Source organism: Coregonus clupeaformis, unplaced genomic scaffold, assembly GCF_020615455.1.
Source record: "Coregonus clupeaformis isolate EN_2021a unplaced genomic scaffold, ASM2061545v1 scaf0025, whole genome shotgun sequence".
Taxonomy (NCBI): domain Eukaryota; kingdom Metazoa; phylum Chordata; class Actinopteri; order Salmoniformes; family Salmonidae; genus Coregonus; species Coregonus clupeaformis.
Genome location: NW_025533480.1, coordinates 967,017 through 990,841, shown reverse-complemented (window position 1 = coordinate 990,841; position 23,825 = coordinate 967,017). Strand labels below are relative to the sequence as shown.

At 43.2% G+C, this 23,825-nt stretch overlaps 1 protein-coding gene across 5 annotated transcripts in view; it reads right to left on the bottom strand.

Annotated features, from left to right (window-relative positions):
- The window catches only part of LOC121543671 (dedicator of cytokinesis protein 4-like), a 125,881-nt gene that overhangs the window by 6,718 nt on the left and 95,338 nt on the right, over positions 1 to 23,825 (bottom strand). For 4 of the 5 annotated variants that reach the window (XM_041853725.1, XM_041853727.1, XM_041853726.1 and 1 more), the window contains 17 exons: positions 23,538 to 23,631; positions 23,208 to 23,356; positions 22,456 to 22,542; positions 22,222 to 22,326; positions 21,692 to 21,833; positions 19,099 to 19,265; positions 17,522 to 17,608; positions 15,840 to 16,016; positions 13,305 to 13,388; positions 13,054 to 13,173; positions 12,750 to 12,874; positions 11,801 to 11,921; positions 11,516 to 11,597; positions 6,594 to 6,703; positions 6,293 to 6,365; positions 3,163 to 3,282; positions 2,126 to 2,187 (listed from right to left, as the gene is read on the bottom strand). In XM_041853725.1, the coding sequence (XP_041709659.1) occupies positions 2,126 to 2,187; positions 3,163 to 3,282; positions 6,293 to 6,365; positions 6,594 to 6,703; positions 11,516 to 11,597; positions 11,801 to 11,921; positions 12,750 to 12,874; positions 13,054 to 13,173; positions 13,305 to 13,388; positions 15,840 to 16,016; positions 17,522 to 17,608; positions 19,099 to 19,265; positions 21,692 to 21,833; positions 22,222 to 22,326; positions 22,456 to 22,542; positions 23,208 to 23,356; positions 23,538 to 23,631 (1,905 nt within the window). The remainder of the gene's footprint in view (positions 1 to 2,125; positions 2,188 to 3,162; positions 3,283 to 6,292; positions 6,366 to 6,593; positions 6,704 to 11,515; positions 11,598 to 11,800; positions 11,922 to 12,749; positions 12,875 to 13,053; positions 13,174 to 13,304; positions 13,389 to 15,839; positions 16,017 to 17,521; positions 17,609 to 19,098; positions 19,266 to 21,691; positions 21,834 to 22,221; positions 22,327 to 22,455; positions 22,543 to 23,207; positions 23,357 to 23,537; positions 23,632 to 23,825) is intronic. The other variant, XM_041853728.1, reaches the window with a different exon arrangement.

Here is a 23,825-nt window from a genome sequence, read left to right as displayed (position 1 = left end):
AGTAGAATGGCCTTACTGAAGAGCTCAGTGACCTTCAACGTGGCACTTCCATCAAGTCAGTTCGTCAAATTTCTGCCCTGCTAGAGCTGCCCCGGTCAACTGCAAGTGCTGTTATTGTGAAGTGGAAATGTCTAAGAGCAACAACGGCTCAGCCGCGAAGTGGTAGGCCCGACAAGCTCACATAATGGGACCACTGAGTGCTGAAGCACGTAGTACATAAAAATCGTTTGTCCTCGGTTGCAACACTCACTACCAAGTTCCAAACTGCCTCTGGAAGCAATGTCAGCACAATAACTGTTCGTCGCGAGCTTCATGATATGGGTTTCCATGGCCGAGCAGCCGCATACAAGCCTAAAGTCACCATGCGCAATGCCAAGTGTCGGCTGGAGTGGTGTAAAGCTTGCCGCCAATGGACTCTGGAGTGATGAATCCCGCTTCACTATCTGGCAGTCCGACGGACGAATCTGGGTTTGGCAGATGCCAGGAGAACGCTACCTGCCCCAATACATAGTGCCAACTGTAATGTTTGGTGGAGAAGGAATAATGGTCTGGGGCTGTTTTTCATGGTTCAGGCTAAGCCCCTTAGTTCTAGTGAAGGGAAATCTTAATGCTATAGCATACAATGACATTCTAGACAATTCTGTGCTTCCAACTTTGTGGTAACAGTTTGGGAAGGCCCTTTCCTGGTTCAGCATGACAATGCCCCCATGCACAAAGTGAGGTCCATACAGAAATGGTTTGTCGAGATTGGTGTGGAAGAACTTGACTGGCCTGCACAGAGCCCAGACCTCAACCCCATTGAATACCTTTGGGATGAATTGGAACACCGACTGTGAGCCAGGCCTAATCACCCAACATCAGTACCCGATCTCACTAATGCTCGTGGCTGAATGAAAGCAAGTCCCCGCAGCAATGTTCCAACATCTAGTGGAGGCTTATAGCAGCTAAGGGGAGACCAACTCCATATTATGAGATGGTCGACAAGCAGGTGTCCACATACTTTTGGTCATGTAATGTACATACATACATACACATCTCCCTTGGCCTCAACAGCATATCGTCACCAGCAGCCAGCCCACAACCCATAAAGGATTCTAGGAAAGGTACGGGGGAGTTGTTTAATAAAATATGGAGACAACTATAAATACATGTAGTTGTACCAGGTTCAGGGATATATAATGAAGAGGCTCTTCCTCTGGGTACACAGAGAGGGAGCCTGAGGGTTGTTATGGTGTAAATAATTAACTAAAATTCAGGAGAGAGGACCAGACTTGAATGCAACACTTTAACTAGTTGCCTTGAACACAGCTCCCTAGCAACTCAACAAGCATCAGCTGCTACTCATTGCTAATCAGCCTCCTCTCTGTTCTGCAGTGCATGCGCGTAGCCTTACTAGCCTTTTGAAGTTTTGCATCGCTTCATCTCCACCTTCTATCTAGTATCTCTTAAGTTCTTCCAAGGATCTCCTATGGGTGATTGCCATCACCACAGCAGCCCATCTACCACGGCCTGATGATGATGTCTATCTGAGACTCAAAGCAAAACCCTACAGAGTCCACCTCCTGGATCCTTCATCTGCAGCCCTTGGCTTCATCCGGTCCATTCTCATTCCCCTCCTGAATCCTCATTCTAACATCCATTCCATTTCCTCAATAAATATTCTAAACCCATTTTAATTTTAATGCCTGGTACTTAAACTCTTGAAAGTGTGTGTGAGTGTGTATGTGAGTGGTTTAGTGGTGAGCAGGATGCTATACTGAGAGAACTCCTTCAGGGCCCTGGACTCAGTTCTGTTTAGCTGAGCTGCCCACTGTATTGCCAACCGGATCAGTGTCATCTGTCACAGCCCAGTAACCACACACTCACAGATGGACGCATGCATGCACAAATACATACACACACGTACCACATACAAGCACGCATGTATGTACGCAAACCCACATACATTCAGACAAGCATGCACGCAACAGGATCAAATGAGTCATCTACTACTGGAATGAAGGACTCAGAGTTCTGATCCCATGCTGTCCTCCTGACCCTATTTGTAGTGCACAGTATACTCAGATCAGCATCATCAGAGAACCACTAGAGGACACATAAATGCAATCACACACACAACACCAACCTTTTGTGGAGATCTGGACGTTGGGACAGGGGACTGCGACCTCATAGTCTTGGCTGAAGAGCCTGTTGACAGTCAACCAGAGAGAAACAGAGAAAATAGGGTATGTTTAAATCCTGCCACCATTTTGTACCAGTTGACTTGATGACACAGGAGTGAGTCCTCCACAGCTGAGGGCTTCAGTAGGTTTAGGCATCTATGAATCAAATAATCGCACAGCCGCGGGTCCTTAGTCAGCACTAAGCTGTTTATACATCCAACAGCTGCTCTTTGGAGGGCAAAACACTAAATTCAACGCTACAACAGGGGGAAAAGTCAGCTCTAGTGAATCACAAAATAAATATAAAAAATAAAAGATCAAAAAAGTTTACTGGAAGTGTCAAGCTCAGGGCTTCAGAAGTGAGAGTTTGGGAGTTGTGTGCACTGTGTGTGTGTGTTTGTGTGCTGTGTGTGTGTTTGTGTGCACTGCATGTGTGTGTTTATGTGTGTATGTGTGCGCTGTATGCTGTTGTTGGTTTTCCCATCAGATAAAATACATTCATAAAGTATTCACGACTTTATGACGTGAGCTTGACCAATTTATTTGTCCATAGGGATTCTATTGCAATCATCATCAAAGTCAATCATATAGATTGTTTTATGATTTTCCTCCTGCACCAAAGCTTGTCAGATAGTCAATTATTGGTCATCATTTCTAATAAGTAGAAGGAATAAATAGCTTGGGTACTGGAGTATTTGTGTCCTCAACAGTGCTAGATAGTTGCCTTTGGCAGGATAATAACAAGTTGGCTAGAGCAGAAACAGACAGGCACCCAGGCTAGAATACAGACCATTATTATACAGTATGTATACATCATGTGAAGGATAATTATTTATAGAAGCAAACCAGGAGGAATAGAAGAGAGCAGCTGAGTTTATAGCAGAGAGTTGATAGAGTAAGAACAAGCCTTTTAAGAGAGCAGGTGGAAGCACCAGGTGTCAAAAGATGGGGGAAAGTATTAGTGCCGTTCCTCATTGGCAGAGTGTTCTGATTGGTTTACCTGAGTATGGTGGCCTAGGAGGGACAGGGGGACAGAGCAACTTTCCCACAGTGTCAGAGAACTGTGTGTTGTTGACCTCTTTTACACTGTCTAGACTCCAGCTACTGAAGGTGGGTCTCACTATGTTGGTGTACAAACATATAGACAGACATGCATCAATCACTGCTCATTGGGTTACAACACAAGACAACATATCACAACACATCAGACAATGTAGACTAGAATCTAGCTCTATATTAGAATGTACAGTGCCTTGAAAAAGTATTCATCCCCCTTGGCGTTTTTCCTATTTTGTTGCAATACAACCTGTAATTTAAATGGACAATATAGTCAAAATTGGTGAAGTGAAATGAAAAAAATAGCTTGTTTCAAGCAATTAAAAAAATAAAATAACGGAAAAGTGGTGTGTGCATATGTATTCACCCCCCTTGCTATGAAGCCCCTAAATAAGATCTGGTGCAACCAATTACCTTCAGAAGTCACATAATTAGTTAAATAAAGTCCACCTGTGTGCAATCTAAGTGTCACATGATCTGTCACATGATCTCAGTATATATACACCTGTTCTGAAAGGCCCCAGAGTCTGCAACACCACTAAGCAAGGGGCACCATGAAGACCAAGGAGCTGTGTTGTGGAGAAGTACAGATCAGGGTTGGGTTTTACGGAAGAGTGGCCAGAAAAAAGCCATTGCTTAAAGAAAAAAATAAGCAAACACGTTTGGTGTTCGCCAAAAGCCATGTGGGAGACTCCCCAAACATATGGAAGAAGGTACTCTGGTCAGATGAGACTAAAATTGAGCTTTTTGGCCATCAAGGAAAATGCTATGTCTGGCGCAAACCCAACACCTCTCATCACCCCGAAAACACCATCCCCACAGTGAAGCATGGTGGTGGCAGCATCATGTTGTGGGGATGTTTTTCATCGGCAGGGACTGGGAAACTGGTCAGAATTGAAGGAATGATGGATGGAGCTAAATACAGGGAAATTCTTGAGGGAAACCTGTTTCAGTCTTCCAGAGATTTGAGACTGGGACGGTGGTTCACCTTCTAGCAGGACAATGACCCTAAGCATTCTGCTAAAGCAACACTTGAGTGGTTTAAGGGGAAACATTTAAATGTCTTGGAATGGCCTAGTCAAAGCCCAGACCTCAATCAAATTGAGAATCTGTGGTATGACTTAAAGATTGCTGTACACCAGTGGAACCCATCCAAATTGAAGTAGCTGGAGCAGTTTTGCCTTGAAGAATGGGCAAAAATCCCAGTGGCTAGATGTGCCAAGCTCATAGAGACATACCCCAAGAGACTTGCAGCTGTAATTGCTGCAAAAGGTGGCTCTACAAAGTATTGACTTTGGGGGGGTGAAATAGTTGTGCACGCTCAAATGTTCTGTTTTTTTGTCTTATTTCTTGTTTGTTTCACCCCCAAAAATATTTTGCATCTTCAAAGTGGTAGGCATGTTGTGTAAATCAAATGATACAAACCCTCCCAAAATCAATTTTAATTCCAGGTTGTAAGGCAACAAAATAGGAAAAATGCCAAGGGGGGTGAATACTTTTGCAAGCCACTGTAATCATAGTGAATAACAGGACATTTGATAACATTAGAGATAGGGATTCATATGTGTTGTTGTAACTGATGATTTATGACAGAGTTACTACATTTCAAGATTTTCTTAGCCTTAATATAAAGCATGATCAGATAGAGATTTGACAGACTACACATTTACATTTGTGGGGGTGGCAGGTGGCCTAGAGGTTAGAGCGTTGGGCTAGTAACCGAAAGTTCGCTAGTTTGAATCCCCGAGCCGACAAGGTTAAAAATCGGTCAATGTGCCCTTGAGCAAGGCACTTAATCCTAATTGCTCCATGATCGCCATTGAATGGCAGACCTTGGTGTGACCCCGCTCTCTGAGGGTGTCTCAGGGAGCGTGGGATATGCAAAAAACACATTTCCAATTAATACACACTTGTATATGTGTGAAATAGGACAAATGTAAGCACCCACCAAATTATGAATTATTATTATTAACAATCACCCACACCTCAATCTTCTTATGTACTGAATATCATGCAACTGACAAGTTGTAATCTTAAACCCTCACTGTGCTGTTTAGAATGCAGTGAGAGAAATCACAGTGTAAATAACACTTCCCTGTTCTCTCCTGTTAATACGAAGGTGCTCTGTGTCTAGTTCATTCTTCCACAAACTGGTGTAAAAGAGCAGGATTTCCTGGTTTGTGCATTTCCACTTGAGCTGAGTGAATACACCTTAAAGTGGCACACCACTGTGCTTGTGGATCAACGTGATGTTTTTTACAGGTATATTAATTTTCCACATATTTTTTTTACATTTTCTATAAAATGCTAATTTCATTAGTTCATTTTCCCTGAACCTCTAGCCATCAGTGAAGTTCACAGAAAGCAATCAAACAGCTGAGCTTTTTTAATTACACAAGGGCCCTTCCAAACTAGATTTGAAATGCCGTCCACTGGAATATGTAAAAATATATATAACATATAAAATATACAACGGGCATCTGTGGATAGAAAACTGACACACATATGCATTTATACATATGCATAGCCTTCCAAAAAGGCGTATCCCATCAGCCCTTGGGGAATAAAACCTTTTCACGCGTTCTGATATTAATAAATAAAAAGCATCAATTTAATGTGGCTGTGTCCCAAATGGCACCCTCTTCCCTATAAAGTGCACTACTTTTGACCAGAGTTGGTCAAAAGTAGTGCACTATATAAGAAATAGGGTACCATTTGGGATTCCTCACGTGTCTGTTGTTGACTGTGAATACTGATGGAGCTGGGAGGGAATAGACCTCATGGGGAGAGGTTGTCATTGAAGCAGATGTCTCTTCTCCAGACATAGTCTGTCACACTCTCATCGGTCAGTCTGTCAACTACACTCATGTCCGGACAGATGACCACAGCTATGATATCTTTGACTGACTGAAGGATGAGAAGTGACTGTTTAGCAGGACGCTAGTGTCTTGGTATGACACATAGCCAAGGATACTTTGGTGATATAATGATTTTGGGCTTATATACTCATGTACTGTAAAGACAGATGGAGACAATGACTGAGATGACATTCATGACAATGAGACATGGTTCACCTTTGTCTGGTGCAGAAAGGTTAGGATCACTTCGGGGTAGTGTGGTGTCACCTATTTGATGAGGGGTCGCCCTCTAGAAAAAGCAAACAAGACAGCACAATACTGAAGCTACAAAATCCATAAAGGAGAGTAAAATACCTTGACTTATGTGGAGTTCAGGTTTACAGTCTTAACTTAGAGAACTCCATACTATGAGTGACATTTTATGCTTGAAGAGCTCTTTCGGTTCAAACGGCAGAGATCTTAATAAAGGTATTACAACTGTACTTGTCTGTGTATTGATTTATTAGTATGTGTTCACCTGTGCAGGGTCTAGGGGATTGGGGTAGATGGCACTGACGGGTCTCTCCCTGGAAGAGAGGCAGGAGTTCTCTCTGGAATGCTTGTGTTTGTCCTGCAGCTGGGGAGAACCTGGAGGGAGAGGTGAAGAGAGAGGAGAGATTTAGATGTAGATTATATCAGCTAGTCTTCCTGGGGTCCAACACATAACGAAAAATACATACATTTAAAAACATTAACAAAGACATGACAGTCTTACACGCATGCATACATTACTACATATTAGAGAACGACCAATAATCGGCTGAGCCGATATAATCGGGCCGATGTTGGCCTTTTCTAGTCTATCGGCTCTTCTCTATCAGCTTTGCTGATAGTCCCTCTACATAGCAAAGCTGCTGCTATGCCAGCCGCCACTCACTGCCTGAGCCACGAGCACTGCACAATGCCGAAGAAAATCAGCAGCAGCAAGCAGCAAGCTAGCTCATTCTCCAACAGAAAGGTGCAGTATTGAGAAATGGATGAATTGACACAGTGACCAAAATCAAACTCCTGTTGCAAATATTAGTTTAGTTAATCACTAATAATAACACTCGTGTCGACGTGCCTGGACATGCATGCAATACGCAAGCTAGCTAAGCAGATAGCTATGTGACTTGTTAGCAAAGATTACAATAACTAACCCTTTCATCTGTGGTGTTAGCTAGCTAGCTGTATTAGCTACTATGCTAGTTAGCTGGCTAGATAAACATGGTGCTAAGATATCAGATAGGAGCTAATAGCAGAGAGGAAGAGGAAGAGAGAGGCCCAACTCGGCAGAAAATATGTCTCCCTCCAGCAGGTGGCGTTTTATTCGTTGTTTTGCCCACCAAGCAAGGATGTTTTTATATGGAGGTCAATGAGTGTCGAATTTGGTCAACAAAAAAATGTATGGCTTTTTTGCTACGTAAGGTTTATTTGATCTAATAGATGTTTCGTAGTAGTCTCCTGAGTGGCGCAGTGGTCTAAGGCACTGCATCGCAGTACTAGCTGTGCCACTAGAGATCCTGGTTCGAATCCAGGCTCTGTCGTAGCCCCTCTGTCGTAGCCCCGTAGCACAATTAGCCCAGCGTCGTCCAGGGTAGGGGAGGGCATGGCCGGCAGGGATGTAGCTCAGTTGGTAGAGCATGGCGTTTGCAACGCCAGGGTTGTGGGTTCGATTCTCATGGGGGCCAGTATGAAAAATAAAAAAATAATGTATGCACTCACTAACTGTAAGTTGCTCTGGATAAGAGCGTCTGCTAAATGACTAAAATGTAAATGTGTACTGATATAAGTAGGACACGTGACATCCTTTGAGAAAAAACACTTTAAATCTGAGTTATGTTGAGATGGCTATGCATATTCATGGCATGAGGCTAGTAGCATAGCATCTCTCTCCATTGAATAGAGGCGGGTGACGTCATCAACCCTCATCGAATTTTGATCTCATCAAATATTCAAAAAAAGGATTACAATTATGAGATGTATCCACCAATCCAAGGATAGGCGGGAGTTACAGCCCACCGTGCCACTTTGTGGACAACGATTGTTAGGGCGGAGAGACATGTATCTTGTCAGTATATCCATAATCTTTGCTAATAGCCAATGTAGCTAGCTAACGTTAAGCTAGTTATCATTTTGAACATGCACCATTTTCAGCAACGAGCCATCTGACTTGCGGTGAAACGTTAGCTATTTACTGGTGTGCTAATCTGACCAGCGGCAATCGTATCCGTAAACTGACAGTTAATAGTCGGATTAGACGATTGTCGTAATATGGAAAGAAGGAAGCGTTTTAAAATGCCTAATGGGCAGACTTGAGTCATTCAGATAGAACATGCATCGTCATTTCATATTTTTTCCTACACTCGCTCTCCTTGTTAGATATTATGCACATATATGGCTTGGTAGCAAATGTCCTCGCCATTGAGCTAGTTCTCATAATAGCAGTAAACAGCACTAAGTGATATGAGCAATGGAGAGATATGCAAGGAGATGTGAAAGGGAGTGGCGTTACAGCCTCATTCTATCCAATCGTAGCAGTAGGATGAAGTTACAATATACATATGCTTTAACTAGGTTAACTAGATCAGATATGAGAGAGGCATTGTGTTATTTGATTTATTTGAGAGAGAGAGAGAGAGAGAGAGAGAGAGAGAGAGAGAGAGGAAGGAAGAGGGAGTGAGTGTGAGAATAGGTGATGACACAAAAATCACACATGCAAAAGGTGTTCTTGTTAGACAAGCGATACACACAAATAAACGAGGATAGAAGCTGGCAGTCAACAACCATCGACCAACCAACAGCGCTCCCTGTTTCACTTCCTCCACCCTGGCTGTTTCCACCTCACTAACCTCAGCACATAAAAGACCTGCCCTGCTGGGCTGGCTGTCACACTGTGGTGGCGCCAGACACTCATTCCCGGGATACACTGACTAACACACACATGCGCACACACACGCACGTATGTGTACTCAAACGACGCATGCACAGGTGTGCACACACACACACAAACGCATTACAGCCAGTAATGATTACAGCTTATCACTGGCTGCCCATAGATCCTTTTCCATTTCACATCACATAGCAATTAGCTTTAGAATGGACATCATATGGGAATGAGATGGCCATCTTACAGGCAGTTCAGTTTGCTGTACTTCTCTAAACACTTTATGATCCTGACAGTGGCTTTATAGGGGTCCTTCTGGTTGCACAGGAGCTGCCAAGGGGAGTGTATAGGCATCCATAAATGTCTCCATATATTCTTATGTTTATGATCTGCATCAGGTAAAAATGCATGAGAGTGTCTGAGCGAGGGGCGATAAGAGGCTGGAGGAGCAATTAGATTGTCACAATCCTCTAAAGAACCTCCTAACCTGGCTGGCTGTGGTACCAAGCTTCTTATAGGGCTTAGAGACATTCTCTTTGATTCACAGGTGTAATCAACAATGCACCCTCTCAAGATTCTCTCCATTTCATCTCTCTTTCTCCCATGTATGCATTAATGTATCAATTTTTCAATCAAACAATCCATTTGACTGTTTTTACCAATCTAACTACGTAACAACATAATGGTAATAATTTTATTTCTCTCCTTCTCACTCTTTCTTTCTGTCTACTTTCGTCTCTTTTGTTGTTTGGTTTATTTGGAAAGGCACAAGTACAAACACATTGACACATTGAACAAACAATCGTCCGATGGGTGTTTCTATCTTACGCTAATTTTCAACAACCGTCCCTAGAATGGCTTTTATGGAAACAAAAGGAAAGAAAGTAATGCATAATCAATACAAATCCCATTTAATCACATATCAGTACATTATCACAATTATATGCACAAAGCAAATGTCATAGTGTGGTGGCAGAATTTGGGGTGAGCTGTTGTAACTTCTCAAGGAATATGTTCTGTGTTGGACTGTGATGTTATGCCTTTCATAGACTCCTGGTATGTCTGCACCCTCACACAAGGCCATTGTATTCCGGAACTGTTGCTTGTATAAAATAACTGATATAGAGGGATATATAGAGGGACCTTGGTTTCCACTGGTGGCCCCCCTGGTGGACATTCCAGGCCATTGCAGCTTCTGCATGTGTTTGGTCAGGGATTTAGGCGCAAAACCATTGAGACACTTAAACACAAGCTTCCATTTGCAAATTTGATGAAGAGTTCAACGCTCAGTTCATTATACTTTTTCATGATGTGACAAAGATGGTGCAGTATTTGCTTTTGGTCCAGGATTTTCAGTGCAAGGTTGTACAGTGACTCTAGGGGTCTCAGCACTGTCTGTCTGGCTGGAACCAGGATGTTATACAGTAGAACATGTGAGAGAACACCACTGCATGTAAGAATAAGAAGGCATTGTCAAGAGGCAGACAAGGTCTTATTAGTCTGAAACAGGGGAGGCTTGCTTTGATAGTTCTACTGATCTTTTTAGCATGTTTGTCAATTTTCAGTTGTGAATCCAGGATGATCCCCAGATATTTCACCACTGTGACTTTTTCAATTGTCTCTCCTTTGATGCTGATTTAGAGTGACACTGTCACTGGCAGCTTCCTTGTTGAGAAACAAAATGAGACCATTTTCAACCTACTGTCCAACTGAGTCCAGGTGTTCTGTCAGTTGTTTAGAGACAGCAGCAAAGGTTTTACCAGACAACACTGTCATCAACGTACAGTTGAAGACCGGCACTTACACTTGTCTCTGGTAAATAAATCATTGATGTATAATGTGAAGAAAATTGGACCAAGCACCAAAGCCTGAGGAATTCCCATTTTAGTTTTTTGAAATGTGGATTTGATGTTATTGATGACCACACATTGTCCATGGTTTTCCACATATGAACCAAACCAACATATGGCACTGTCTGAGAAATTGAACTTGTGGAGTTTGGAGATCAGTACACTGTGATTAACTGTATCAAATGACTTTTTCATGTCATGGAAGACTACTCCGACCGCATTTCCCTAATCCAGTGATTTCTTGATGTTCTCCAGCAGGACACAGTTTTCTGTTTCAGTGGAGTATTTTGGTCTGAATACAAATGGTTCCCAGTGCAAGTACTGATACTATTTCAGATATGATTTTAGCTGTTCTTCTCTCTCTCCTTTTCCTCCCTCTCTCTCTCTCCCTCTCTCTTTCTAGAGAGGATATTTTTTCCCAATGTTTTTGTTTCAAAGTAATATTTGTTTTCAATTTTGGGGAAGAAAATTGCCTGTATGTCTGCAAAGTCCTCTCTGGGTAGCCAGATCTGCCTGTGACGGCCGGTCTCTATGGCCAGGCTGTGTTCATTGAGTCTGTACACAGTCAGCGTTTTTCTCAGTTTTCTATCAGTCACGGTGGTCAGATAGTTTGCCACCAAGTACTGAGTGTTTAAGACCAAAAAGCATTCAAGTGTGCTTTCTCTCTCTCTCTGTTAGTCTTACCTCTGGCGCTGGACGGAGCAGAGCTGGTCACGTTGGGAGAGGCAGAGTGATTGGAGCTGAGGCTTGAGGTAGATGGGCTGGGCTGTAGGGATAAACAACTACATCAACAACAACAACATCACTGACAAGTTAAGAATTATAGACAGCTAAGACCGTGTGAGGGATTGGAATTATCCAAATCTAGTTTAGATCAGTGCCTTTTTCAAGTGAGCTTTTGCAAACATCCAAAAAAAGGAATTCACTTTGAAAAAGGGAGGTTGAGGGTAAATTGAATTGGAATTGTACCTGCATGTTGAAGACTTCGTCAGAGCTCTCCGACTGCCCTGTGATGTTGCTCACTTCATTGGAGGCCTGAGATGACAGTGATGACGACGAGTAGCGGTTGACAGCTGGGTAGGTGAGGGGACTGATCACACACACACACACACACACATTGAGAGAGAGAGAAAGAGAGAGAGAGAGAGAGAGAGAGAGAGAGAGAGAGAGAGAGAGAGAGAGAGAGAGAGAGAGAGAGAGAGAGAGAGAGAGAGAGAGAGAGAGAGAGAGAGAGAGAGAGAGAGAGAGAGAGAGAGAGAGAGAGAGAGAGAGAAAGAAATAGAGAGGGAGAGAAAGAGAGAAAGAGCGAGAAAGAAAATAAGACCAGTTTCTTTCAGAATTTGGTTGAGCATTCATCTGACATAATACCATATCGTTCTGATAAAAAGGCACAATATTTGGGTTTCAGAAGAAAATTACAGCCAAATAATCTCTCCTTAAATCACAAGTTGTAGCTGTTAGTGAGTTTTAAATTTGCAAGCTGTCGACTTAAGAAGACAGTAAAAACTCAGTGAGAGAAATGTCAGTGACAGATTGAGGCTGGGTGTGCGTGTGTGCGTACACATGTGTGTGTGTGTGTGTGTGTGTGTGTGAGTGTGTGTGTATATTCCCCTCTTGGCTGTGCATGTCTGTGCCTCTTTACGCTCGAGAGGAGGCAGGATGGAGGTAGGATGTCCCAGGTAGAGAATGGCAGGGTCACCGAGCACACACACACACACACACACACACACACACACACAGAGAACTCACCTACACCCATATGGTGCCATACCAGGGAGTGAGAGAAAGAGAGAGAGAGAGAGAGAGAGAGAGTAGAGGACGTGTAGGAAAGAAAAGAGTATCAGGAAGGGAGTGAAAAGGGGAAGAGACAAGAGAAGGCGAGAGGAAGATAAAGAGAGATGAGGACAGTGTTTCTCACCTGCGTCTGGCCACCACGCGAGCACCATCTGGGCTGAGGATGTTGGGGACTGAGTTCCTGCATGAACTACGCGGGCTGCCGTTGGTGAAGTGCACGGGGCTAGCGCGCACGTACGCCGGAAACTCCTGGGGTCGGGATTAGAGAAGGGCAAACGGAGGGAGAGAGAGAGAGAAGAGGGAGGAGAAAACATGTGATTAGCGTATTGTTTATGCCAGTGTGAGTTATGGTTGTGCTAATGCAGGTTGGATGAAGGTTGATTTGAGGTTGTGAATGATTGTGCTCCTGTTGAGTGGCCTTTACTAACCTGGATCCCCAGACTGGACTTCATCACATGGAACTGGTCCACTAGCTTCTTGTGTAGAGGTCTCATGTCCTGAGGAACAAACTTCTCGTGGACGGCCAGGCCATACTCCAGGATGTGAGCCTAGAGGAGAGAGTCGGAGATGGTGCATTTTGTTTGTTAACGTTAATCTCTTTCAGATGAAATATCATCACAAAAGCTAAGCAGTTCTCCTACTAAAGTAGGGCTACTGTTTTCCAACATTGGAAACTGACCTGTTCGAACATGAGTTCCCTTAGTCGTCCGATCTTGTCCCCGTCCTCAGGGTGATTCACGATGTAGTCTTTCACAAAGAACGCCTGCATGAACACAATTCATTGTATGTTCTGAATTTGTTTACTTCATAGTGTCACCATGTTTCCGTCTGTCTGTCTGTCTGTCTGTCTGTCTGTCTGTCTGTCTGTCTGTCTGTCTGTCTGTCTGTCTGTCTGTCTGTCTGTCTGTCTGTCTGTCTGTCTGTCTGTCTATCTATACTTTTTTTTGTGGGCAAATTATAAAAAGGAAGAAATAATATTCATAATGTAAACATGCTATGTATAATTATGAGTGGGTCTGTTTGATCATACATTAAATGCATATTCCCTGATGTTGATATTGCAACCCTTGAGATGAGTGCAGATTAGAGTCAAGGCTTTTTAATCTGCATTACAATAAAAACAGATTTTTAAAAAGAAAACACCAGAAAATGAACAACAACTCAAAATCGCTTTTAAAATCTTCAGTGGAAAGAGAGCAAAGGGGCTAGAGTTGCCACAAAGGAGAAAGCAGGGTTTGGTCTCCCTCACAAGGTCTTTGTGGCGGGCTATCTCCAAAGAGACAGAGAGAGATATGGGAGAGAGGGAGAGAGGGGGGACTCAAAAGACTCACTGCTTACTTCAAAGCCCCTTCCCAAACAGGCATGGTCCTATCTGTGTCTACCATCTGACCGTGAGAGGTAACCTCTACCATGACGCTAGCTAAACAATAACACACACAATTACCACCATGAGAACAATGTAACAGTGCTAGCTCGGCTACAGTAGCAGGCTCATCTCCCGATCGTTATCCCCGACACAAAACATAGCTTTACGACCCCTGCTGTGACACTGAATGCCACGGTCGCTTTGACTGAAATAACTGGTGTGAAAGATAGTCCAAAGCCACAGAAATACATATTCAAAGGAAAAGGGACTATTCCGTCTGAGTGAACCATAGCGTGGCTTTATGAATAATACTGTCTGAAACCCATAGCTGAGGGTGGAAAAATAATTAGCATCAAATGATACTTTTCTCTGGTGCTGGTTGGACTTGAGATTGGAGGAGAAACTCCAAGTGTCAAGTGACATTGTGAATCATTATAAAACCTCAATTAAATAGATATTAAATCATGCTGGATTCTCCTTCAGGGCTGGAACTATAACCATAAGCAATACATCGAAATATGAATGCTGATATCTGCTTCATTTATGGATGAACAAATTGGCATAAAAGTCAATTGCGTTACCCTAATAAAGCAACTGATTTATGATGTATTGTGTGCGATATTCCTCAAGACAACTCCATACGTCAATATCATGGAGCATTAGGAATACGAAATGTGGATGTATGACGTTCTCATTGCCTTTATAGACAGTATATATCATCATTATATCCCTCTATGGTACACACTTTAAATAAGTAATATATTTATAAAATGTATGCATTGTATATCATGACATTAAACCAACTGAATCTAAACTGTCACATGATGTACTCTATAGATTCAGCAGCATTGTATATCATCATATACTTCATACAATGAGCCCATTGAATCAAAGCTCTGGCAGATAAGATACTTGAAGCAGCAACAGGTGGGCACTGCGCAACACAACCATAGCTAGCCTAGCTATTCTCTCCCAGGTCAAACTCATTTCCTATAACATCCACATCTCTAGCATCATCTCATCATCTCCACCACCAGTTTAATAGAGGTGAGAGGTAGTGGTGGTCATGAGGAGAGCAGACTGCTAACTTGGCCCCCTTAAGCTTCGCTGCAAACTCAACACGGCTAGCTGTAGTGATAATGTGAAGGTGCTATGCAACCGAGAGCCACACAGTTAGCTGGCTGACGCCGGAGGACTCCTCGAAAAGGAGTGATTATAGCTCGGATGCTATAGCACTCCGGTATGGATTTGGAAAGAAAAGGGAGGGAGAGGAGGGAGAGGAGAAAGGGTTCATTCAACACTTCATTTACAGAGCTTCAGGACAATTAAACTACTGTATGTATTTTAAACTATATATTTCAATGTAATGTGTGATTTACATGCCCTTGAATGTGTCTGAATGAACTCATTTTACATTTACATTTTAGTAATTTAGCAGATGCTCTTATCCAGAGCGACTTACAGTTAGTGAGTGCATACATTTTCATACTGGCCCCCCATGGGAAACGAACCCACAACCCTGGCGTTGCAAGCGCCATGCTCTACCAACTGAGCTACAGGGGACTCCATGTATGTATGTATGCATGCATGCATGCATGCATGCATGCATGTATGTCTGTCTGTCTGTCTGTCTGTCTGTCTGTCTGTCTGTCTGTCTGTCTGTCTGTCTGTCCGTGTCTCTGTCTGTGTCTCTGTCTGTGTCTGTGTCTGTCTGTCTCTCTGTCTGTCTGTCTGTCTATGCACTCTTTAAACAAACACATAAGGCAGACTGTATTTATATCCTAGATCTAGCATGCCCAGACAATGTCTCCACACTGTAAGCCAGTGACATCATCATTGGCCTCTGACCTCTTGGTAGCGTGCGAGCCCCCCGTTGACGGCGGCGTCGATGACCCCGTTGAGGCACATGGTGAGGGGGTTGATGTTCTGCATCTGTCTGCTCTGGCACTGGGCGATCAGCGTCCGCAGCTGCAGGTTCTTGTTCTCAATCACCTCGATGGCGTTCTCCAACGGGCTCACTTCCACCTAAAGGAGGAAAACACAGGGTGATAAGGTATCAGTATATATACAGACAGATGTATACCTGTACGTAGAGATACAACACGGGCATGACTCCATCACCATCATTAAGTTTGCCGACGACACAACCGTGGTAGGCCTGATCACCGACAACGATGAGACAGCCTATAGGGAGGAGGTCAGAGACCTGGCCATGTGGTGACAGGATAACAACTTCTCCCTCAACGTGACCAAGACAAAGGAGATGATTGTGGACTAAAGGAAAAGTAGGACCGAGCATGCCCCCATTCTCATCGACGAGGCTGTAGTGGAGCAGGTTGAGAGCTTTAAGTTCCTTGGTGTCCACATCACCAACAAACTATCATGGTCCATACACACCAAGACAGTCGTGAAGAGGGCACGACAAAGCCTATTCCCCCTCAGGAGACTGAAAATATTTGGCATGGGTCCTCAGATCCTCAAAAAGTTCTACAGTTGCACCATTGAGAGCGTCCTGACTGGTTGCATCACTGCCTGGTATGGCAACTGCTTGGCCTCCAGAGGGTAGTGCGTACGGCCCAGTACATCACTGGGGCCAAGCTTCCTGCCATCCAGGACCTCTATACCAGGCGGTGTCAGAGGAAGGCCCTAGAAATTGTCAAAGACAGCCACGCTAGTCATAGACTGTTCTCTCTGCTACCATTTTTTACATTTTAGTCATTTAGCAGACGCTCTTATCCAGAGCGACTTACAGTTAGTGAGTGCATACATTTTTTATTCATACTGGCCCCCTGTGGGAATCGAACCCACAACCCTGGTGTTGCAAGCACCATGCTCTACCAACTGAGCTACACGGGACCATACCGCACGGCAAGCGGTACCGGAGCGCCAAGTCTAGGTCCAAATGGCTTCTTAAAAGCTTCTACCCCCAAGCCATAAGACTCCTGAACAGCTAATCAAATGGCTACACGGTCTATTTGCATTTGTTTTTATTTTTTACTTAACACTTATTTTTCTTAAAACTGCATTGTTGGTTAAGGGCTTGTAAGTAAGCATTTCACAGTAAGGTTTTGATTTGATTTGAACACACACACGCACAAACAGAATATTTATAAGTTGAGACAAGACACAATGTACATTTCTCACACACACACACAAACAAACACCATCTCTCTAACACACAGCCTTCCGTACGCAGTTTGATCCTTAAGAAGTTATAGAGTAATATTATAATTAGGAATATTATGAATATTATGAATAACATTCACCCTTCTCTTAAAGGGCCATTTCACAATCATTGGAAACACTTATCTTCCCATATCTTTTCTACTACAAAACATAGAAATGCACAATTTTCTCAGGTGTTGATGTTGGGGTGGTGCTAGAGATGAAATTTCCCTTTAATATAAGTCTACGCTCAGGGAGCTTGGTTGGGTTCTCTGCAAAGTTAGAACATAGCAGGGTCAGCATTGAGTAATGTGTTGTGTATTGGGTTATATGAGGAGGTTAGTGGAGGAGTGTAACAGACTCACCAGTTCTCTCTTTTCCACCTCGAACCATCTGGAGATTCCTGGCAGGCTCTGGACCAGGGTTAGTGTAGTCCTCTCCACCCACAAGCTCTGAAAACACAAACACACACACAGAGAGACATAAGCACACGCAGGCACATGTGCAGGCAGGCACACACACACTTAATGTTAATGCTGGCACTATACTGCTCGCAAAACATATTCACCAACACATCTGAGCAGCACAGAACATTGCTTTTCTCTCCTGTCAATATATGTTGTGTAGGCACTGGTTCATATAATGTCCAAGTAGTACACACACTCATGGATACAGAGTTCTCATTGCAACAGTCTACACAAATCTACAAATGATGCAGTGTCACTTATTGAAATGCATTAAAACATGAGATTCTTATACAGTGGGGAAAAAAAGTATTTAGTCAGCCAGGTCTGTAATTTTCATCATAGCTACACGTCAACTATGACAGACAAAATGAGGAAAAAAAATCTTTGGAGGGAGTTGAAAGTCCATGTTGCCCAGCGACAGCCCCAAAACATCACTGCTCTAGAGGAGATCTGCATGGAGGAATGGGCCAAAATACCAGCAACAGTGTGTGAAAACCTTGTGAAGACTTACAGAAAACGTTTGACCTGTGTCATTGCCAACAAAGGGTATATAACAAAGTATTGAGAAACTTTTGTTATTGACCAAATACTTATTTTCCACCATAATTTGCAAATAAATTCATAAAAACTCCTACAATGTGATTTTCTGGAATTTCTTTTCTCATTTTGTCTGTCATAGTTGACGTGTACCTATGATGAAAATTACAGGCCTCTCTCATCTTTTTAAGCGGGAGAACTTGCACAATTGGTGGCTGACTAAATACTTTTTTTCCCCACTGTATATTCCAGTAATACCTTTACTTTAATCCCCAAAGGAGTTTTGCAACCAAATTGTATTTTCTGTCAATCATTTTACGAGATCATATCAACACAGAACTGATCATTCTACTTAATATTTCCATATTAAATGTCAAATCTATCTGGCCTGAACAGTTTATCTGAAGCACTAAGTAGACCCAAAAGAGACAGCTGGGAAATCTAACCCTCAGGACGATATGATGATGATATCCAATTCATAAACCTGACAAAATTAGGTTTATGAATGCAGATTGAGTGAGAATGGAGATTGAGTGAGCGTGGGTGGGTGGAGTCTGGAGAGACGATATTTAGACTGAGCTCCGTGTCTTAGCCTCTCCTAGCCCCGGAGTCTAATTAGTAGGACTATGAATTAAACAACACCTGAACCCACCTGTATACAGAGATGAAGACCATGAGCCACCCACACAACCACTCAATAAACAAGAGAGTGGAGAGAGGGAGGAAGAGAGATTGGGAGAGAGGGAGAGGGAGGGAGGGAAAGTGAGTAAGGATAGGGATGTTGGGTAGACATCAAAGGAAGACAGTAACAAGTACAGAAAGGTGAGATAAGATGGCAAGACGAGCGAAACAGAAAGGCAAAAGAGAGAGAATGAGAGAGAAACAGAAAGGCAGAGAGGAGAGTTTTTGTGTGTACAAACACTGCGTGCGTCTCCCACCTTGAACTCGTTCTCCTTGTCCTTGGTGCCCTTGTGAAATGGCCTGTCATATCTGAACCTCCAGATGTGGTTGACCTTATAGAAGCTCTTGATGTTGTCAGGCACTCCGTCTCTCTGCAGCACGTCCTGGCTCTCTGGGATGGGGCTCACCGCATAGATCTGCAGGTCTGGGCCAGCACGTCAAGGATATGACTGATTGTAAGAGATGTATACAATAGGTTGGGCAAACACACATTCACACATGAACTCAAGCACACGCACACACACACACTTTCCTCACCTCCCTCTTTCTTTGGTTCCACAGGTCTATCCATCCAATTCCTGTGCTAATACATCCTTTCCACTAATCACATCCTGTAGCCATATATCTGAATCTCCACCCCACACTATATCACAACACATACCCATTGGCAGCAGGACTGGCCTGTGTCAGCGTAGTGGAAGGAGAGCTTATCAGCCCATTGAAATAAATAGGGACGGGCATGGGTCCAGGAGCCTCAATGATTAACGACACATGAGGATAACAAAGCCGTATGCTAATGCTGTTTGAGGGGCCTTGTCTGCTCTGAGAAAAGTCACACACAGAACAGACGACGCCCGCACACACACATAGAGACAAACGCATGTATACACATCCACACACACACACACACACACACACACACACACACACAGAGAGAGAGCGGTTCCTTCCAAACAGCTGTCCCATCAATCGCTAGCGGAAGAGTAGGATCACTAAGATGGCTCCCGCATCCTACAGGCACCTTGTGCATTTTTAACAAGGGATCGATCCCGATCCTCACTAAGTACTCATGTATGTATTTACAGCATGGCCACAGTTCTGGCTCAGGACCAAGATGGAACGAGTCATACTCTTGGTTTACTCCTCTATAATGTACATGCTGTAATGCAGTGGAAGAAAACTAGGGTACTAAGGGTTTCCTGGTTAGGTTAGGAAACACTCCTAATATGACTCGTATTGATATCCTTATTCATAAGGAATAATTAGTCTGTGTAATATGGCACTTATATTATTTAGGCTTACTAGACATGTGGGATGCAGTGCACCACTGTGTTTGTGTTTTGGGGGGACATTTTGCCGGTCCCCACAAGGAAAAGGGCTATTTTAGGCTTAGGGGTTAGGTTTAGGGGTTAAGGTTATGGTTCAGGTTAGGGTTAGGTTAACCCATTACCCTCATACCCGTATACAGGTTCAAAATGGAAGACTTTGGCACTGATAAGTACCTAAATTGGAATGCAGTGGCTGTACAGTAAAATGCTATACATGACGTCAGAGCTCAGGCTCTGCCCTTCACAGATCTGTAAGGGTTTTGACTGACAGCCGTTCTGACTTGAGCACCTCGCGCGACAAGAAGTTGCCCCCATCCCTCCTGCTAATTGGGCAACTTTTGCAACTGTTTTTGTTGTCTGAGTGAGGGAAATGCTGTAAATTAAGACTCAATGGATATTTAAAGATGAGATGTTGAGGATTATAATAAATACCTCTTTAATGTCATACAAGCAAGCCAATCACCTGTGAGTCCATATAATAAAACTAATGTAATATACAGTGTCAACGTTTATGACGACTATGTTTGATGTACAGTTACAAGATGTCATGGCGTTATACCCTGGGTTGTTCTGAACATAATGAGCCTATGATTGTTGTATTGTGAAGAAAATTTGCCACGGACCTTGCATCTGAATGCACTCATAACTCCATTCTATGCGCACCAAAATTATGATCTGCTTCTCTGAATTGCCTTGTAAAAGCTAGTCATGTTGGCAATAGAACAAGCTTTCAAATGATGCCCGGGGATGGATGGCGGGGATGCAGGGCTGTGTTCCAATCAAAACAACTACAAGTGTGCTTGCTCTAGTTCCTCAACGGCACAGCAAGGAGAGCTCAAAAAAGCACCTTATAGTTGAAGACTCTTCTTTGAGTCATAAATGAGAATTGAAATTACTTAGGAACTGTGCACGTTGGAGAGGTGTGTGGCCACTTGGAGACATTTTACATTTTAGTCATTTAGCAGACGCTCTTATCCAGAGCGACTTCCAATTAGTGAGTGCGTACATTTTTCATACTGGCCCCCCAGTTAGTCCCTCTCACTTAAACCCTTGTCATTTATTTGTCTTATGATGCACCTACCCCACATTTTCCAGGAATAGTCTTATCATGTTACTGAATGTCTACAGAGTATTTTCAGATTTCGTAACAAATGCGACGAAAAGTACAGTAAATGTAAAATGCACATAAAATCAACAGTGTAATGTTTGGATGAAGTCTTGTGTCAGGTGAACTGTTGTGTCCTCACCTTCAGTCTAATAATTTTCCCATAATCTCCCAACTGTTCCGTTTTAATTTCTACCATAGTTATACATATGTTTTCCATATTTGTTCTGTAAGAAACATTTCAATTTAGCCCTCTCCATATAGGCCAATTCTCACGAGTGTAAAGGGTTTGGTTTAAGGTTAGGGAAAATAGGATTTTGAATGGGAATCAATTGTTTGGTCCTCACAAGGATAGTAAAACAAATGAGTGTGTGTGTGTGTGTATGTAGTCTATGTCAATATGTCAATAAAGGATACACTGAGCCTCGGCCTGGTAGATGGTCTGGTCAGGCTGGTTGACGTGCTGCATGGCGATGGCGTGGGGGAACTCATTCAGCATACGCTGCTGGAAAGCCTCCAGCCTCTCGTAGTCATGGCCACGGCACACAAACTCCTTATTCTGCAGACGAGGCAGAGACCGCATCAAAGGCAGAACAGAGACAGCACAGGGGTTAACATGACATCTAGTGGACAGTTACAGTATCTGCAACAGTTACAGTATCTAGAGGTCAAATCTTCCAATACTGTAACATCAAAATATGATTTATGATTTATTTGTCAATCTAATGAACACATACTAACAATTTATATGAGGTTACGTTTGTGTAACGTTGGTTATGAATGCATAAGTCCTTTTGAGGAAAGGAACAGATTGACAATATACTTCATTGGCAACTTGCTTAGAAGTACAGATGGAAATTGGAGGGCAAACCCCTATATGAGCAGTTCTATGGCCTCTAAAATGTCCTTTCTTTAACAAAACGACCAGTCGTAAAACAGAGAGGTACCCTTAGGAAGAAGGGGAACTTCTTGCCATAGAAGCCGACCCTGAAGAACTCTGGCTCCAGTCTCTGCTGGTCCATGATCTTATCATACAGCGATGCCTCCATCATCTGTCAACAGAAAATGTCAGGTTACAAAACACTATTAGGTTATGTCATTTTCTACTAATAAACTAAACTGAAAACTGGTTAGGGATCAGTCAGAGTGGAGATGTACTGAGAAGATATAAAGTAACTAACCCTCATCTTGCTGAGGTTCCTGTAGTCGTAGTAAGACTCGTACTGGTCCGCCAGCTCTCTGCACAGAATGATCCCGTTTTCCCAACACTGAGGAAACAAACACATTATCACACTAACAATGGTTACATCTCAATAGGAATGTGTTTTCACCTTTTCATCTCGTTCACATTAGCAGAATACGGATTAAAGGAAAGGAAGCCTCTTTAGAATATTGAGATGCTGACAAAACATGTATGTAGAATGGCCTACAGAGGAGACTGACTGCAGTATGAGTGTTGACCACTGAGTGGCGGTAGCGTACTAACAATAACCGTGCCAACTGACAGGGCAGACCTGCCATCACAATGCAGGTGCAGCACCCAGCCATCATGCTAATGAAATGAAAGCTTTCCTGCTGCGTTTTAATCCCATGGCAGCGGCAGCTAGCAGATGGCTTTGGTTGTGAATTCACAGGGTAATTGGGCAAAGAATAATGGGGGAGGACATTTTGAAATTCAGCAGAGTAATGTAAATGTAATGTAATAATGTGATGGGAGATGCTGAGCAGAACATTCAAATAAGATTGGCTTCTTATTATGACACTGTCCCAGGGTAATTGTTAATGGAGAGAGAGAGTGGGGAAGAGAGAACGAGAGAGAGAGAATGAAAGACCGAACGAGAGACAGAAAGAATGAGCAAGAGATAAAGAATGAGAGAGAGAGAGAAAGAGAGAGAGAGACAGAGAGAGTGAAATAAAGGGCTAGAGATCCCACCTTCCCCCTGTCAAAGTTCTGTACAATGGTAAGATGGAGGTACTCCTTCCTCTGCCACTCGCTCTGCATGGGGTAGTTGAGGAACTCTCTGAGGGGCCTCTCGGACCACTCCAACAGCTCGTCATACAACAGAAGAGTGTAGGAGGCCTCTGTACAACACACACACAGTCATGGTTATGCCAAACCCTTGAGCCACACTCACAGCCCACACACTTAAAACACACAAAGTACACACACACACACACACACACACACACACACACACACACACACACACACACACTAGTGTACATACATGGCTTAATTTCCTGGCCATGTTTTACAGTGTACCTGTGTAATTCTGTGCTTTCAGGTGAAGTTCGTACAACTTGTGGATGTAGCGGATGTACATCTCCTCCTTGTTCAACTCAGTTTTGTAGAAATTCTAGAGAGGCAACGAGGGGGAGACAGAGAGAGATTGAGAGAGAGAGCAAGGTGCACCAATGTTTATCAGCCACTGAATAGTAATGAACTCAGTGCTATCTGCCCACATAAACAGGTGCTTTCAGGCTCTAGTGCTTTGGTCCGTTATATAAGATAAACCTGCAGGACTGAAAGACACCACGCACAAAATAAATC